Raw genomic sequence first — 18,664 nt, forward strand, 5'->3', positions numbered from 1 at the left:
AACATATATTTTTACTATAAATTAAACAGTTGAATTACTGTTCAATTAATAGACCTAGGTAACTGAGTAAGTTAACAACTAAGAGTGTGTGTTAGCTTAGTGGAGGCATTGTTCCCACAACACTGTCATGTTTTGTAATGAAAAACAAGCTGAATATACCATACACAGAAGACCCGACCTACAATGACAACTGTCCACTGAACATGAAGCTGATAAAAGAGATTCACATTAAAAAAACTCAAACACAGGAAGTTTGGATAAGACCTTCAAGTACACACAGAGCCAGTATGTATTCAATATTTTATTAATAAACATACAATTACTATAAAAGCTGTTGCATTTTAGACATTTCCTACTTTTCAAAGGCAGTTTAGAATAAATATATAACAGAAAGTTTAGTGTACTTTGAATGGAACATAGTAGTCCCACCGGGAGCAATGAATATTGTCTTTTGAGAAGAACTGTTTAAAGTGCGAGCTCCTTTGGCTCACCAAACCTTATGTTATGTGCATTGCTAGTATCTAGTGCACTCCAAAATGCATCTGTAACATCTTGTAACACCAGTGGGGAAACCACTACATACGTCAGAAAGGAAGTACATACAACAGGTAAAGAGTGGAGCTCTGCATATTCCATGGGCAAAAGGGAAAATAACCAGCAAGCAGAACATCTGAACCCTTCCTGTTCAGCAACAGCAAATTGTTTTTACAAATTTACTTTTTTTGTTTTTTAAATCAAACACATTTACATTACAGTTCAATATAATTAAGCATATTACTTCCCTTGATAACCCACGACGATGAAGAAAAGTGTAATGAGAACTGCACTGAAGGTGACAAAGACAGTCTCCCTCCTTCACCCCCTCAAAAAACATAGATCTGGCCAAAAAGTTACGAACTAGCTTATACTGTAATGATGGCCAGAATGCATTTAGTGTCAGAATGGTTGGCAAATAGAGTTTTTATGGAGTACTAGGTCCTTCAGTGTTGTTTGCAAAGTGGTTAGCAGAGAAAAGCTCGACTCTTGCATTATAAATATTTATGGACAGCGGAGTTTTAATGTAGGGCTCATTCAACCTAGACATGCACCCATTGGATCTGTAAAACCATACATTATGGGTAGAGGCGTCCATGTTATCATGGACTCTTACTGCAACAGGTGAAGCTCCAGACATGTCACAAGTACACTTAGAAAACGGGTAGCTTGAACTTTCCATGTTGTGTTCTGAGCAGTTTACAGTGATGTGTTTTAGGCAGACACCATGCAAAGTGTAAACGTCGAAATTATCAAAATATTGAACAGGAAGTCTTGCAAGAACTTCGTTAAAATAGAAAAGCTTGCTGTACATTTCCCCCCAAAAATTTTCTTTAAAACTTTACTGAGCTCCCGCGTTAAATTGGTTAAATTAAATGGGTCGGGAGTCAGCATGGTATTACCGTTGTCTTTATTGCATCCAATAAGTCATGGTAGATCGTGTGCAACAACTCTGCATTTTCTAAGGCACGATTTGAATGAAACGTGGATGTGTTTTTTTCTTTTGGACAGTGAACAGGTGTTCAAGCTATGCGCAGGATGGCGCATTCTTAATTAAAGGGGCGGTAACTTCCGCCCAAGCACACGACCTACATGCAAAGAAGAGACAAGCACTTTAATAAATAGTTGCTTTGAAAACGTATAAAAATATATTGCCCACCTACCACGGCACGTCTTTTTAATCGCTTATCACATCTTTTCAAAAAAACGCACAATTGTGTTCAAGTTAGACGACACTGAATTTCGTCAAGGGGAATTTCGGCTTCAAAATGTGCTATTTCTGTAAATGGTCTCATTTAAGAAAACGACCAAGCAAACTAATCAATAAAGCTGTTTTTGTAAAGATGTTGTCCATAGCTGCATGATGGGAAATATGCAATTGACAACTGAGCTATAGGTCTGTCTCTATGCCACTCCAAATGCCTTCGTGCTGACTTCCGGAAGTGCACCAGATTACAACCTCAAAGTAAACATCCGGCCACAGTCACTTGGCAAATCTGCAAATGAACGGTTTACTAACTACAGTCAAAACGTGCAGCGCGTGCACAATTCTATTGCAGGACCGGAGGCTTCAGATTATGCTTCTCTATCTTTATTGAAGCTCACAGCAGCCAATGAAAATGCTTGCTTTTCATAATAAAACGTTAAACAACTACACATCCCATCATGACTAGCCCCAAGGCACGCCCCCCTAGTCCATAAGAGGCCTCTGCCTGCAGCCATCTTCCTCTTTCTTTGCTACGGACATGTGCCTTGTTCTTTCTCAACACTGCAAAATAAAATGAAATTAACAACACAACGGAAAAGAAAAGCTAGACATGGAGAAATCAGAGCGCCCCCTCTCGGAGAGGACAGTTAAAGGACAAAGCAGAAACCCAACGCACACTGAACATCTCCAGTGCTACGTTGTTTATGATGGAACGCGGGGCGCACCTGGCTGTTTATCATGTCGGTGTCGGCCAATCACTTCCCCCTTCGTTCATTCGTTTCATAGATAATACTGTCACTGGGTACATACACCGCACAACCGCACAGAAAGAAACAGCAGCACCCGCACCCCTCGCAACACAGTGTCTTTGAAAGGCGTGAGGCCCATTTCCAAGCTCTTGCACAGGATGCGGCCTCAGGAGCATTTTATGTCCGTACAATCAAACTGTATTTTTTTCATGATTCATAGGACAGCCAGACCAGGATAACGTAATAATGGCACTAATCGCGTTGCCACCGAAGTCCCTTAAAACACACAGCATGCAGCACAGTACAAAAATGTGCAAGTTAGCCCTTTTCTTGGGATGTCTGTAGTATTCTGCAACAGGTCCGCGCTCCGCAAAATAACATTGCGCTTTGTTGGGGGTGTGAGTGTGTGTGTGAGTGTGTGTGTGTGTGTGTGTGTGTGTGTGTGTGTGTGTGTGGGTCTGTACAACAATCACGAAAGTGCAGGGAACTTCCTTCTATTTTTGAGACCCTTCCTACAGAACTTGTCAAGTAGCCCCAGTTCATTTACACTCTATGGTCACTCTGAGGAGAAAGACACTAATAATACAGCACTCACAGGACTACACGAGTTCGAAACTACCACACTTCCCAAAGAAATGCGCAACAACATTTCAATAGGTCTTTGGTGGAACGTTCATGGCAACCAACCAAAGTGCATTATTTCTCACAGGAAAGGTAGCAGCCTATATTCCCTGTAGAAATGGATACAATGTGCGCGTCTTGGGAAAAAAGTGGGAAAATGGCTGCCACCAACTTGTGTGAACCCTGGCCGGGAAAAAGCTCACCACTTCCTCTCTTACTGCAAACAATGCAAGAAAAAGCTGTTTTCACCCAAAAAGAATTTTCGCAAGAAGAAAATAGGACAAGACAATATCACTCTTTTCAAGTTTGTTTCTGCCTTCATTGTCTTTTCTCCAGGGACACAGAGCAATGGAAGCCACCAAGAGACCTTCAGCAGACCGGATGCAGCTTTTGAAGAATCCAATTTCTTTTGATTTCCCTCTGGTTGCTATTGTTTTGCTGTATGAAAGCCCGTGCTGCAGACACTCGTTTGTGATTTTTCAAGAGACATTTTTAGTAAAATAACAGACTAAAAATGAGCAGAAAGGTGTCAATATAGAAAAAATTAAAGGTGCAATAATTTATATGGCTAATCTTACCTTCAGATTGAGGAAACCAAACACAAAATGCTTAATGATGGAGTGTCTTCCATGCTGTACCTCAATGTACACTAAAAGAATGGTAAGGCGTATCAGGACAGCCATTTGGCGAGAGGTCCCAAATGGTTCAAACTTTTGACTTCACTAAAATTTGTGCTCATATAGCGTATGTCGGCGTGTGTGAGAGCACGTTTGCGAGTCATGTAAACATTCTAGATAGTGATAAAATAGGAACATTATTGGTATTTTATTGCACCTTTATTTTTTTTATTCCCATTGGAGAGAATAACAGGCTTGAAATCTTGCAAGCAAACTCTAATAAATATACACAAAAATAGTAGTACTTAAGATGGAGTTGCGACGTTTGCACCTCGCTAACTTGTGCAAGTGCATGAAGAATGGAACAAACAGAGGGCTCTTTGAGGTTCGGACTCAGACAGAGCCTTTTCCAGAAGCATTTGCCTTGAGATGAGTGCTGTGGCGTCCATGATGGGAGTTGCACAATAGATTGTCTGGAAGCAGCCCGCGGGGCAAGGTGGCGGATGTATTTCTCACAGAAAATGTTCAGGTCTGAAATTCATGTCACAACGTTGTGGGCTGCCCCGCTGCTGTGTTTTCAGGGAAAATCAGAAACAAAGAGAAAAAACATTCAGTCACATAATATTCATTCAAGTTGATGCATTTAGCGCTATAGTAGAGACTGAACACCGTTTTAAATGGGTACCTAAAAACCGTGGAGTATGAGTTACATACATGGTACTTATTAAATGTCCTACACTCGGATAACGAGTTGCCCAGAACGGAAAGCGGGGTGGGAAGGGGTGGAATACCGGTCTGGAATTATCCTTGCTGTCCAGTATTTCTGCCCCGCCAATTATGCCTTTTCAGGCCTGGAATAGATTAAAATATGCTGGGTCTCAGAATTACTGGGCTCTTTCTCACAAATTTGTCTCGAATTTCAGGCCCTTAACAGTTTACAAATTGTGAGCGTAAAAGGAGGAGTAAACTTGTAATTGTGTGTGGCATGGTTACTCCTGTGTATAATTCACTCTGCTCAACTTGTAGTCTAGCCAATATTTCTGTTAACATTGTATGCCCAGTTCAGTATTTCCTTTAATTCGGTTAAACACACCATAAAAAGTACAATCTTAACATTTAAAAAGCCAATATGACAAAACGTACAATTCACTGTGCAACACAATTTCAAGGTAAAACTTAGTTGTGAAGGGAATTTCGGACCAACAATACAATACTCGTCATACATTTTTTTAAGACCCATAATATTATGAAAGGATAAAAGATTTGGTTAAAACATCCCAAAATTAATATGATTTATAAGCAAGGCAAGTCAACACCTAGATAAAAAGGTATATATGAAAGTGCTATTTTTAGAGAGCATTTGACCTAATGTACCATATTGCCGACAGGTATCTAGTAATTGAATACATCACACAGTCTCTGGTGCTGGTTTTGATTATTCGAAGAGCTATGTGGCGATCCCTAAAAGCAAGACGTTTACAAAGGGGAATAATCCATCGTGAGCGTGGTCATATGCCTTACAAAAAACTTAGCATGTGTTCGCTATTCTCTGGGACTAGACAACCCATCGGACACAGGTTTGTTTTGTCTCCCTTTTTTTGTCCAGGAATGGGTAAAAGAAGCCAAAGGTAATATGCCCAATCTGCATTAAACAGAAGTGCTTGTGTGACAGGGTTGGTAACCACGTTCAGGTATTGCTCATATTCAGGTGCACATTTGGACATCAGGAAGGAGTCTACCAGGGTTCCACGAGAAGCAGCACAGAGTTTTATGCCTAATACATAATTCCAGTAGGATGTTTTCAGCTTCTCCCAAGTATCTTTAGGTAGTGCACAAGGCTGTAGCCACAAACCTTCCAATCCCAATTTAAAGAGCCAATTTTTGAAGTGTACAAGCCAGGGAATCTTCCCAGCATGGTGGCCATGTAGTATAATTCTGATACAGTCCCTGTAGGGACCTAGATCCTCGTTTGTCCAGAGCCTTAGCCAATACTAGATGGGTCTCAACATAGCAATGTCAGAAATCGATCTACACTTTAGGTCGAATCTAATAGGCAGTGTAGGTGCACTGGTTGGGAGTCTCAACAGTCTTAATGAAGGCATTTTCAGCTTTTTCAAAGGTGTTAAGATTACAGTGCCCCCATAAATCTGCTGCATACATGGCTTCACCACAGGCTTGAATCTTGTAAATCTCCATAGGGGGTGGGAGATAGCAAAAGTGGGTGATCTATTGGCTAATCTGAAAATGGACTTGGTTCTTTGCTTACCTGTGCTACCCATCTATGGGAGTCTTACGCCCAATTAATCAAATTCATGGGCCCTACCTACAGCCTCCCCCCCTACGAGTACCTCACACTTGGGTATTTTCCTCCTATTACCAAAGAAGATGTACTTAGTTTTGGTTTTGTTAATATCCAGGCTGTGGTTTAGGTAAAAATTATTAAATGTATCCAAGAGAATAGATAGACCTAATGAGAGGACTTTGATAGCAACTAAGTGTTGCTTAGTTAAAGGAAAGGAGACACAACATTTTATAATACTTCACCTTCAGGGAATCGTTTTCACAGTTTAAAAGATAGGGGACGCAGCCATTTATATACAAGAGAAAGAGTGTTGGGGCTAGAATACCCTCTTGTCCAACACCCCTCCTAATTGGAATATCTTCTTTCAATTCCCCTGCAGGGCACCACCTAACCCTTGCAAAGTTTTCTGTGTATAATGCCTGGATCGGAGACAGTAGTCCACCTAGGACCCCGATCTTGTGCAAAGCCACCCAAAGTTTTGCCCTGGGGGCTAGATGGCATGCTGCTCACAAATCCACAAAGGCAACATACAGCAAACCCGCTGTCAATGTCTACTACCTTCCACTTACCGGACAGGAATCGGACAATCTGGTCTATGGTGCTGATGTTGGATCTGAATCCCGCCTGTAAGTGAGACTACGCTTTGGCAATCCAAACCCGTAGCCTAGATAAAATGTGCATACTGTAGACTTTCTGAATATTGTCAATCAAATGTATTGGTCTTTAATTTCTCAGTGTGGATTATCACCATTTTTGTAAATAGGGATTATTTCTGCTACTTTCCAAGAACTCGGGATTAGTACACCAGCCATCAGTGCATTTGACAAGGAATTTACATAGGGTCCCCAGATCTGTTCTTCGCTCTTGAATACATCTTACCGGTTTTATTGATCGATTTTATATATATTTATGAGTCTTGATTGTGTTGAATGGACTAGGTACTTACAACTGTTTATATATACTGTTTTTTCTTGCTTTTATGGTTTGCACATAAACCGAATAAAGATATTTGACTGACTGACATCTGCTGGGATTCTATCCAAACTAGGAGCTTTGACTGATATATGGGCCTGGATTGCATCAAGAGTTTCATTTAGAGTGAATGGCTTACCCTCCTCTCCAGGAGAATCTGTGGGAAGGCATGGCACAGTCTCTAATATCCCATATCTCAATGTTGCCTCCTCAAAGTGTTGAGAAGTGAATCACCCATACTTCTGGGGGGATATGGCAGTCTGGGCGAGATAAATCTCTATGGTCGTCATGTGTAACCTACAGCCAGAAGCAACTATTGTCTCTAAACCTTACTGCCTCTAATAGATCATCCCATATGCTGGCCACCCACTGGGCTTTGCTGGTTGTAATAGCTGTGGAATATCCCCTTCTAGACTCAATAATGAGTGCTCTTTGGTTACTCTTTAGAGCATCTAATAGGGCCTTCTTGAAGGTTTTGCATGACTCATTAACCAACCATTTACTCTTGGTCTTTGAAATCCTCGTCCACTTTTATAGTCCATTACATACAGGTTATCAATTTTTAAAAATAAAGTATTGTGCATTATCATAATCCACTTGGGCGTTAAAACATGGCGCTCTAGAGTTTGCAGTTCCTCTAAAACAACCTTGTAGATTGCAAATATGGTATCTTTGGCTCTTGAAAGAACTTCCCACTTTACCTTGCATTTATTGGTACTAATCATCACAGCCTTGTGTGGATCAGGAGAGATTAAACTGTGCCTTTCCCTTATCTGTGACTTATCCCAGACAAGAGTCATAGGAAAGTGATCGCCATCATGTCGATCAAACACTGCCATGTCTTTCATTTCATGCCAAATGCGAACATCCAAAAGGATAAAATTTATGTGGCTCTTATAATAACTCATCCTGAACGTTGGCTTTGCATCAGGGTCTGGTGGAAAGCGACCTGTTACATGGCCTCAGACCAACAGAGACCAATATATCAATAATCTGGAGGGCAGCATAACTCATTTTAGGTGGTTTTCTTTGAACACAAAGTCTGGGTATCCTACCAGATTCATCCTTTTCCTTTACCAGTTCCAAGAATGAAGTATAGGGTTTGAAGGATGTATTAAAATCTCCTGCTATGATCACTTTATGGCCAAGGGCAAAAGTTTCCAGAAATGCATTCAAGGTCTTAAGACACAGCGAGGGTTTGGAAATAGGAGTCGACCTGTTATAGATGTTAATCAACAGATATGGAGTGCCCAACTTTGGTTTCAGGCTTAGGGCTAAAAGGTCACAGAAGAATTTCTTAATTGAACACTCAAGTCACATTTTGGACCATATTAAAAGCCCCCCCCCCCGATGGCCTACCTTCCATCGAAGGCAGTGCCTCAATACTATGAATTAAGAAACCCTGCCTATGAACCTCAGTCAGCGCCTAAATCTCTAGAAGATGCAGAAGTCAAAGTCATCTATGAACAATTCCCAGGCCCATCAACCATGTTTGACTGAATCCCAGAAATATTCCAGGAGATAAGGTGCAGAGCAGAGGCTGGATTTGTTGGCACCTGCACAAACCTCTTAGCAGCCACTCTGTTTGCGACGAATTTGGGGTCAAATTAAGAACATCTGTGGTCCCCTTAATAACGGAAACAGGGGTGGGCTCTTCTTGCCTTGGACCTGGGTAGGGAGCCTCTCTGGTAAGTTAATCAACTTGCTCCAAAACCTCAAACCAGTTGGACACAGGTACACTATAGCGCCCGATCGACATTGCTGGCTAAAGATGGGAACACTTGGGCCTCTTTAGGGAGGTAGTGATGAAGAGATAGGAGTAGCGCAACCAATCCACAGTGGCGGTTAATAAAAGTACCCCAAGGGGAGTGGATCAACCCTAGTTTGACTGACTTAAATATGTGCCGCACTGGCTAGCAATATTTGTACCAGTGAGGGGTCTTTAAAATTCACGATGACACAGTTCACTGGATGGTCCTTTGACTCTTCCCCAATCCAGCACACTCTACGAGTAAGGATATTATTGGCCAGGGAAGTGGGGATATTCATATACTTGGAGAGCCAGTTCAGACACTTGAAGCCAAGCTTTCCTATGCTTCTTTCCGCTCTTCAATCAGTTCCGGTACTACTGACAAAATTACCACATAGGGGCACGCTGCCAGAGGTAAGTTAATAGCAGGAAGATTACTAGTTTATTGCGGAGGTACATCTGCCCCCTTCAACCAATGCTGCCCCCCTGATAGTGAAGTTGCCCTGGTTGCAGACCCCTTCCCGGCTTGACCCCTGTATTCAATATATTCGGACTGCTAGTTGGTCTTTGGGTAGTGGGAGCAGCTTCCGTAAAAACAATGCTCATCTTGTTTTTTTCCAGTTTCTGGATCTGAGGGAGGTGAAGATGAAGGAGGAGCAGGATCTACTCTGACATTTGGCCGAGGGGATGATAGTCTGGGTTTAGAGACGTCATTCAGTTCTCAATCGATCTCTGACAAGCGAGCCACAACAGGTGAACATTCACTTCTAATAATCCCTTCTAGTCTGCCAACTAGATCCTCTACTAAATCAACTACCCATTTCGGTTTTGTCCACCCCACATCACAGTCGAGAGTAGCAGTAGCAGAGGTGGTGGGTGGTGATTTAACAACAATGCTGCTCTTTGGCTGTTTGTTGCAGGCAGATTTTCTCTGGTTTTTTGCAACTTGCCTGGGTTTTCCATATACGATTTTGGGGGTGAGTATCTGCTGGGTGGTATCAGCTGGAGGGCCACCATGGAACATAGCAACCCCCCCGAATACTTCCTGACGGAACAGACACACAGGAGCCAGGAAGTGAATGTGCAATATCCCTTGGGCCCAAGGAAAGTCTCTTTTCACTTAGTTCAATCTCAGAGGCTACAACCCTGATCCCCCTCTGGAGCAGAAGGTCTAGCAAGGTTGTCCTGTTAGAGTGGGCCACTCCTGAACACCCTCCAGCCCCCTCATCCCCCCAGCGCATTTGCGCTTGCCCATGGGAATTTCACAGGACTACGCAGTAGTAGGACCACTCAAATGGAAGAATGAGGCATAAGACAAAAGCATAAGATAAAAGCAGGGTCGAAGGCAAGGTCCGGTGGGAACAAAGTCTGGGTGGAAATGAGATGAGAATGTAGTCAATGCCAGGGGATAAATCAGGTGGCAATGTGACAATCTAACATTGCATGTCAAATATCTTAATTATCCAAGAACTTAAACATACGTGACAATCATGAAATGTACGGTGTAAAATTCATTTAGGCAGTGGGCTGGCAAATAACACATGCCCAATAATAAACTACTGACACTAATAAAAGTACTAACATCACTCACCCTGTGCACTGTTTATGACCTCACACATTCCACCACAAACATCATCTCTGGTGACAACCAACACAATGTGACTAATATCATACATAGCGATACCAAAGGAGATGATGGTATCGCTTTGTTCGCCCGGAGTTGGCAGGGTATGCCCAGACGTGGGTCCTTTGTTCGCCCGGAGTTGGCAGGGTATGCCCAGGCGTGGGTCCCTTGCTCACTCTACCACTGGATTCAAGATAGCCTGGCTGATGAGGATTATGAATCCGAAACCGGCCCCAGGATGCTTGTTTCCGGTCCAGGGAAGATATGGCTTGGCAGTTCGGGCTGGACTGTTCCCATGGGGCACAGGGTCAGACTGATTTGCATATGGGCATGTCTGAACTGGGGTGGTGGAGTGAGCTAAAGAATGATGATGGATTAAACCCAGATCAGTTGACTGGGGGTGAGTGTTTGATTTGCTCAAGCACTCCGTCCATCATCCCCTTTGGTAACGCTTTGTTGGCAGGGTATGCCCAGACGTGGGTCCCTTGCTCACTCTAGCACTGGATTCAAGATAGCCTGGCTGATGAGGATTATGAATCCGAAACCGGTCCCAGGATCGTTGTTTCCGGTCCAGGGAAGACATGGCTTGGCAGTTCGGGCTGGACTGTTCCCATGAGGTACAGGGTCAGACTGATTTGCATATGGCCATGTCTGAACTGGGGTGGTGGAGTGAGCTAAAGAATGATGATGGATTAAACCCAGATCAGTTGACTGGGGGTGAGTGTTTGATTTGCTCAAGCACTCCGTCCATCATCCCCTTTGGTATCGCTTAATATCATACACAGCATCATTGGTTGCCCATTATATGGGACATCACAGAAAGATCTAAGGTTACAATATCAATGCTTGCTATTAGGTGTTATTTCATTGAAAATTCCAACATGCTCGACAGCTCCCAGCACGGCTTTCGATCAGCTCACAGCACTGAGTCTGCTCTCACTGTTGTGACAAACAAAATTCGATCTGAGGTTGACAGGGGACACCCTTCGCTGCTTGTGTTATTAGATCTCACAGCAGCTTTTGACACCCTGTCCCCGTCAATACTGATCTCCAGGCTCAAGGACATCGGATTAGGAGGCTCTGCCCTTAGTTTACTCTCCTCCTTTCTCCATCACAGGGAGCAGAGAGTACAAATGGGCAACTTCCTCTCCGATCCCCAAAAAGTGCAATGTGGGGTTCCTCAGGGCTCCTCGTTGAGCCCTCTACTGTTTAACATCTATGTCACTCCACTTGCACAGGTGGTAAGATCCTTTGGCCTGGATGTGCTATCGTATGCTGATGACACACAGATCTTGGTATCCATCACCCAGCCAGTTTGTGAGATTGCTCCCAAGTTTAGAGCCTGTATGGAAGCAGTCTCCAAATGGATGACGTGCAATTTTTTAAAACTAAACGGCGAAAAAAACGAAGTTATGGTCTTCGGAGGGAGCCAAGATCTCTGGTCGAAGGATTGGTGGCCTACGTCCCTGGGAGATTGTCCGACCCCCACTCCTATTGCTAAGAACCTTGGAGTACAAATTGATCCTGCCCTTTCTTTTGACCCCAGGTAAACAGGACAGTGTCAACTTGTTGTGGCACTATTAGAATTTTAAAGAAAATTGCCCCTTACCTATCCTTGGCAGCCCGGAAACAAGCAACAGCTGGCCTAGTACTATCGAGGCTAGATTATTGTAATGCCCGTTACGGCGGCATCAATAAAGGTTCGATCCATCGCCTCCAAATGGTACAAAATGCGGCAGCCAGATTGGTCTTAAGCCTACCTCGGAGAGCATCTGTAACAATTGCCAGAAGGGACCTTCACTGGCTTCCGATTCCATCTAGGATCTCTTTCAAAATTCTCTGTCTGGCCCATGGTGCTATCCATGGCACAGGATCTGAAGGCATTAGATCTCTCTTGTGTGCCTACACCCCCATTAGAACTCTTCGTTCATCTTCGAGGAATAGGCTTGTGGTTCCTAGGTTTGGTAAGGTTAGATGGGGAGGTAGAGCCTTTTCCACCTTGGCACCCAAGCTGTGGAACCTCCTCCCCCTTGAGCTTACCAGTCAATCATCCTTAGCAATATTTAAAAAACTACTTAAGACCTGGCTTTTCTCTCAGGCATATTAGGCTCTTGCTCTCCCAATGGCCTTTTGGTCTAGTTATCTGGAGTCTGGATTTTCATGTTTGTCTGTATTGCGCCTTGATGCCCCTTGGGGCTAAGTTTTGCGAGGTATAAAAATGCCATTCATTCATTCATTCATTATTGCTGCAACTGTATCGACTGGTCACTACTGATCTTTATGCAGCATTTAATACAGGTTGTCACAGGTTTCAAGAAAAAACAAGTGTTCCACGCTCATCTATGTAATCATGATCACCATCATCATTGATCACAGGACTACTTATAAGGCACTATTTAAAATAGGCAGAACATCCAAGGAACAAAGTAGAATTTTAAAGATATGGCTTAGAAGTGTGTAAACATATTGTGCTGCTTTCAGTACATCTTGGGCAAATGACACATTTATTTGGGCATGTCCCTCCAGCACTTGTACACATATGTGTAGGCAATTGGTAGTGATCAGTTGTAATGAAGCCTTTTTTTCTTTTTAACAGATGTGTTGATTAGCATATCATAAACACTTCACATGTGCAAAGACATCCATTCACAGTCAATGCTACAACCATTTTACCTTTAATATTGCTGTAAAACATCTGTTTTAGCTTCATGGTTTTAAAGTTTACCTAAATAATAATTTTATGTCACAGTATTAGGAGATAATAAACAAAAATCAACGTTCTACGTGGGCATTAACCCCTTCCACACTCATGTCGAGCTCAGCTCGTCATAAGCCACGGTTCTCGTGTGCTCATGACGAGCTGAGCTCGTCATGACTGTTAGAACGCTCGCACGCTGGGCAAATTCCCCTGCCTTGCGAGCGTTCTAATGAAACGGGTGTGGTCAGGACGAGCTCAGCTCGTCATGAGCACAAGAGAACCGTGGCTCATGACGAGCTGAGCTCGTCATGAGCACCGGGGCGCTGTGCGCGCTCCCCCTCCCCCCAGCACGGCAGGGGAATGACCCCAGCAGCCAAAGGGTTAAAGGAGAATTTAGTAGTAGTCTGTGAGATTCTTACCTAGATATTGTACAGTTAATTAAATGGAATTTTAAAATGGCTTGTATTTCTACTTGACATGTATCAGTTTATTTTGAAAGTGAATATTTGGATAATGTCACTGGCCCCTACTAAATTCTCTTTTAATTCATCACCCTGTTGGAACATTGTTTTCTTTGTTTACATTTAGGCTCGATTTACTGTAGGTATATGGGTTGCCGCTGTATTTCTTGACATAGCATTATGTGATGCCACTGCTGTCATGTATGATGTCATGTGGGTGGTTGCGATCAGTTAAGAGTAGGAATTATAGTCGCATAGGTTGCAGGGCAAGCAAATTTCAGTGTGAGTCTAACCATTATCTTCTTTCAGTGTATTACTGATAAAATTAGGAAGATCTTAGAATCTAGCCATAACAACATTTAAAATAAGTTTTCGATGCTCCCCATAAAACTTAAGTTAAAGGGATTTTAAGGTCTACCATCTATACATCAATGACATTTGAAATTCAGCGTGGTGTCTGACTAATCTAACAGCCAGCTAATAAATAATTAAAACTTACAAACTATATGGGGGCACTTATAGTAAAGTCACATTATGATATGATGCCAGAAAATGAATGATGGTTGTCTCTGGGGTAACATAACAAGAATCAACTTACTTCTTGATCTGATATAGCAGTCATTACAGTTAAGTAAACCATTTCTGATCCGGACATCTGTCCCAGAAGTTGTGTCTCCAAGCTGTCCTTTGCAAATTCCACACTGTCAAAGGAAGCAGAAGAGAATGAAAAAAGTTCATATACTGTGGATCAACACACACACACACACACACACACGGAGGGTAGCAGTTTTGAAATATCTTAGTATACTGCAGATTACTTTCCTCTAAGTTGTCTTCACAAGTTTTCACTTAAAACGTGCGAGTTCACTGCAGTCCCCAATTCTTGATGCCATTAAAGCTGTACACTAGGTGAGTCACCTTTTGGAACTTGTGCCTTGCGTGAGTCATAATAATAGTTTCTAATGGTAAAAAACGTACGCAAAAACATCCAGTACGTCACCCCATGTAGTAGAAGAAACTGCGGGAAGGAGTACCCCAATATAAAATGCTGTCTAGAGGCTGTCTTAGTATATAGCAACCACAATGGCTTAAGTACTTCCCATCACAGTTCCATGTTCTGGTGTGAGTCTCCCTTCCTAGAGTGGGTGGATCTTCTGGATGTGGACTTGTGCTATCTATGCCTAGACCTAGACCTAAGAGACACTTATGTGACACTGCTTTAGCAAAACCATCTTGCTGAAATTCTTCTGGGGGTCACCTGTGGTTTTCTGAAAATGTAGGAATCAAGCACTTTCATCCCATTTTGTTATCTTTTGACATATATTTTCTTGCATTGAAAATGCAAAAAATGAGAGACTGAGACAATGTATCAGAAAATATTCGGATTAAACCCCTTTGGAGACAAAAAGATCTTGTAGAAAACTAGGGCTTCATCACAAAATACGAAACTTCTAAATAAATTCAATTGTTAAAGGCGTTTTCCACCACCGAAACGAACAAGTCAGACAAACCTACCTGAAAGCACTGTATGTGGAAATAAAGACTGAGTGTTTCTATGATCATGGCAGCTCCTTTACCAAGAGGAAGTTGACAAGTAGAGCACAGTTTCTTTCCACTGACAGCCCTAGTAGAAAGAAAAGACACAAACAAATATGTACAGGAGGGCACACCACTGTTCACACCAACACATTCTGTTTGCTCGGTCAGCGATTTAACAGCATATTTTGATGACGGCTTGACCATGCGCACCTTGAGTGCAGTATTGTGACTCCTATAGGCCTTTACCCGTGATTAATGGGGACAATAAGATTTTCACTGAAATTCTGGCCCACCTTTGTCGTTGCTCTCCACAATAGTCAGGCCAATCCGGGTTAATCTTGGCCGCTCAACTTCCCACAACATACGTACCATCTTTGCGACCATGCAGCATCTAGACCCCCAGGTGTCAGCAGTCGCCACCCTCCTCCATGCTACGCAGACATTCGATTCTCTTGAATGGACCTATCTAGTCACACTGTTAGAGCTGCTTTGCCTAAGCTCCAGATTTTTTTTTGTCAGATACGCCTCCTTTATACTTCACCCACTGCCCACGTGTTGCTCAATAGTGTACTGTCTGGCCCGTTCCCGGTGGTACTCGGCAGGAGTGCCCATTCTCGCCCCTCCTCTTTGCCAAAAGAGATAACACGAAAGGTACAGCGTGTTCAAAACTCCGCGGCTAGACTTCTCTGCCACGCTCCCAAATTTTCACTCACTTCCGGACTGTTGGCGGACCTCCACTGGCTGCCTTTAGAGAAACTGGTTAAGTTCAAAGCCCTGACCTACATGTTTCACATTAAGCATTCACAGTCACCTAGCTACTTGCTACCTTTGGCTTGTCCCTATGTTCCCTCCCGTAGTCTTAGATCCTCCACCCTTGAAAAATTTCGAGTCCCTAAAATTAGGCTGTCCCGCATGGGGGCCTCTCCTTTTCCTACTTAGGCCCCACCCTATGGAATACCCTTCCTCTACCTCTCCGTATGCAACCTAACTTTCTTGCATTCCCCAGATCCTTGAAAACATGGCTCTTCAGCCAATAGGCTGCTCTATTCCTGGCTGTTCCTGTGCAGCGCCGTGAAACCCTTTTGGGTAGCTGTGTGCTGATATGAAAAAAAAATACAAAATAAAGCAATAGAGCCATTGGCGGCTCAGTTATGACATCATGCCAATTGTGACCAGAATCGGCAAGAGAACCTGGCCCTACTGACCCGCAAGATCATTCGCTTTGGTGGCTTCTCTGGTATTCTGATCAATTGGTCAAAATCTATATTATTCCCCCCTCACTGATGGCACACAGCATTTCCCCATAAAAATACCAGTTCAAGTGGGCAGCTGGGCTAGTGTGATACCTGGAGATCTGGCGAAGTCGCAATCTGCATAAACTCTGGAGGCCTAATTACGGCCGCATGATGTCCTGGTTTGAAGACAGAGTTCCAATTTGGACCCGCCTGCCTTTGTGGCTGGATGGATAAATAGCGATCACGAAGATGGGCATCCTATCTACGTTTTTATGCCTTTTTCTTAACGTGCCCGTCTCCTTCACAACCCAAGTTCTGTACCGTTTGCGCTCCATTTTAATTAAACTCACCTAGGCAGGCAAATAGCGACACATTAAGTGAGAGAGCCTAACAATACTGCTCACCCAGGGTGGCCTTGGCACACCTGATATGACGCTCTATGCGCCCAGGCGCAATATCTGCATTATTGGCTATACAGACGCCCTTCCAACTTCACTTGACGGTTGAGGCAGACTGAGAGGCGCCCTGGCCACTCAGCAGTGCCCTTTATTTACCCTACAGGACCCCCCACGGCAGAGGTGGACACCGGTGGATGCGTGAGATGGGCATGGGACAATTGCGAAATGCGAAAATACCTCATCTATACGCACCTTCTATTTCACTCGGGTGTAATCCCAGGCTGCCCCCCTTGATGTGTGCGGGTGACAGAATGTGTGCCCAAGAGCAGGGCCTTGGGGTTGTCTCTAATCTCTATCCAGAGGATGAATTTCTTTCCCCTTTTGTGACATTATCCACTTCCCGCACCACTGCCTTGGCGGTGCTTCTGTACCATCAAATCCGGGGCACCTGTCGCACTATATATATAACAGTTTACCTGCACCTCCTACGACACTTCCAGCCTTGGAGCATACATTGACCAATTCTTCACCATGCAAGCTAGTCACTAGACTATACTCTGTCATTCAGACATTCGCGCCAGTCACCACACCGACAGCCCGCATGACTTGGCTAATGGATACAGACCCCCTCCCCATCACGGATGCCCAGTGGATATACTGCTGTGTTCAGACAGCATTACTGTCGCTCAACTACAGGCAGAAAATTATTCATTTTAAGTTCCTACACCACCTCTATGAAACCTGACATCTTCTCAACATTGGGCTTGTTGCTGATGCATGAGGTGCGCCTCTCCACAAGCCATCTTCCTGCACCTGGCATGCGGATGCCCAAATGTACGTTTTGGGAGGGGTACTCTCCCTTATAAGAGATATTAATAGTCATACTATACTTTTCGCCGCCCTAGTGGCCCTCCTGGGTTATGTCAAAGATGTCCCTGCGGGCTCCCGCCGCCTAACCGACATCCTTTTTTTCTTGGCTAAGAGACGTGAGGCCATTCACTGGTGCAGACGAACTTCCCTCGCTCTGGCCGTTTGGCTGTGAGACACGGTGTATTGTCAGAAACATATGTCTAACTTCTGTGACAGCATGCCCCATGATTCAGCCCTAAAGATATTTTGGAACCATTTCTCACATATATGCTCTGCAGGGATACACCCGTGCTATCGCCACAGAAAATTGCACTCTAGGTCAGCCTGCTGCCCTCTGCCATGACACGCTCCCCCAATTTCACGACAAGGCCACAGCTGCCTCATCCCCAGTCACGAGACCTGATACCTGGCCTCCCCCACAACGCTGTTTCTGTATCTCTGACTTGGGCAGCATAGTGCATTGTTGAAGGTTTCGGCCCTAAGGGCTGTTTTGTGTTACTCGGTGAACATGTGAGGGAGGAACTGCCTTGATGCTGTTAATACTGTACTTCATATTAAATCGTGCTTATCCCCTCCATCCCACTCTCATTCCATACTCTCGCCTATTCCCGCCCCCTTTCCTCAACCCCTGTTTTGAAGTTGTGATAATTGACATCTGTTATCTCTATAAATCCCAATCAAAATAAATATATCCCCAAAAAAAAAGTTTCCTTGAACATGCCCCCTCATTCCGTACCCCTTTTGACATCAAATAGAAAGAAGCAGCTGGTCATCTTTGAGTACCCAAGTATTTTAAGGACAAAACCAACATTTTCCTACATAGAGACAGACTCCTTGTATTTGCTCCCCTGAAAGCGGACTGTTCAATTCAAGGCAGGGGTGGTTTGATAAGATGTTTTCTTTTGTCTCTCAACCGTCTTCATCATTTCGCCCTATGAGTGTACATTTGTGCCTCAGTGATGCATAAGTGGTGATTTTACTGTGAAGAGTTTATTCTAAATATTTTGTTAACACCCTGGGATTTTCTGGTCTTTTGGAGTTATAGATCAGTGGTATCACTGATCTACAACTCCGATATTCATAAATG

General features: G+C 43.6%; 1 protein-coding gene across 1 annotated transcript in view; it reads right to left on the reverse strand.

The window, feature by feature from the left end:
- Positions 1–286: 286 nt before the first annotated feature.
- Positions 287–18,664, reverse strand: part of LIMCH1 (LIM and calponin homology domains 1) — a 990,782-nt gene continuing 972,404 nt past the window's right edge. The window contains exons 31-33 of the mRNA XM_078678256.1: positions 15,051–15,159; positions 14,134–14,236; positions 287–4,297 (exon numbers count right to left, since the gene is read on the reverse strand). Of these exons, the coding sequence (XP_078534382.1) occupies positions 4,272–4,297; positions 14,134–14,236; positions 15,051–15,159 (238 nt within the window). The 3' untranslated portion in view covers positions 287–4,271. The remainder of the gene's footprint in view (positions 4,298–14,133; positions 14,237–15,050; positions 15,160–18,664) is intronic.

This window comes from Lissotriton helveticus, chromosome 2_2 (genome assembly GCF_964261635.1).
Source record: "Lissotriton helveticus chromosome 2_2, aLisHel1.1, whole genome shotgun sequence".
NCBI classification, from domain to species: domain Eukaryota; kingdom Metazoa; phylum Chordata; class Amphibia; order Caudata; family Salamandridae; genus Lissotriton; species Lissotriton helveticus.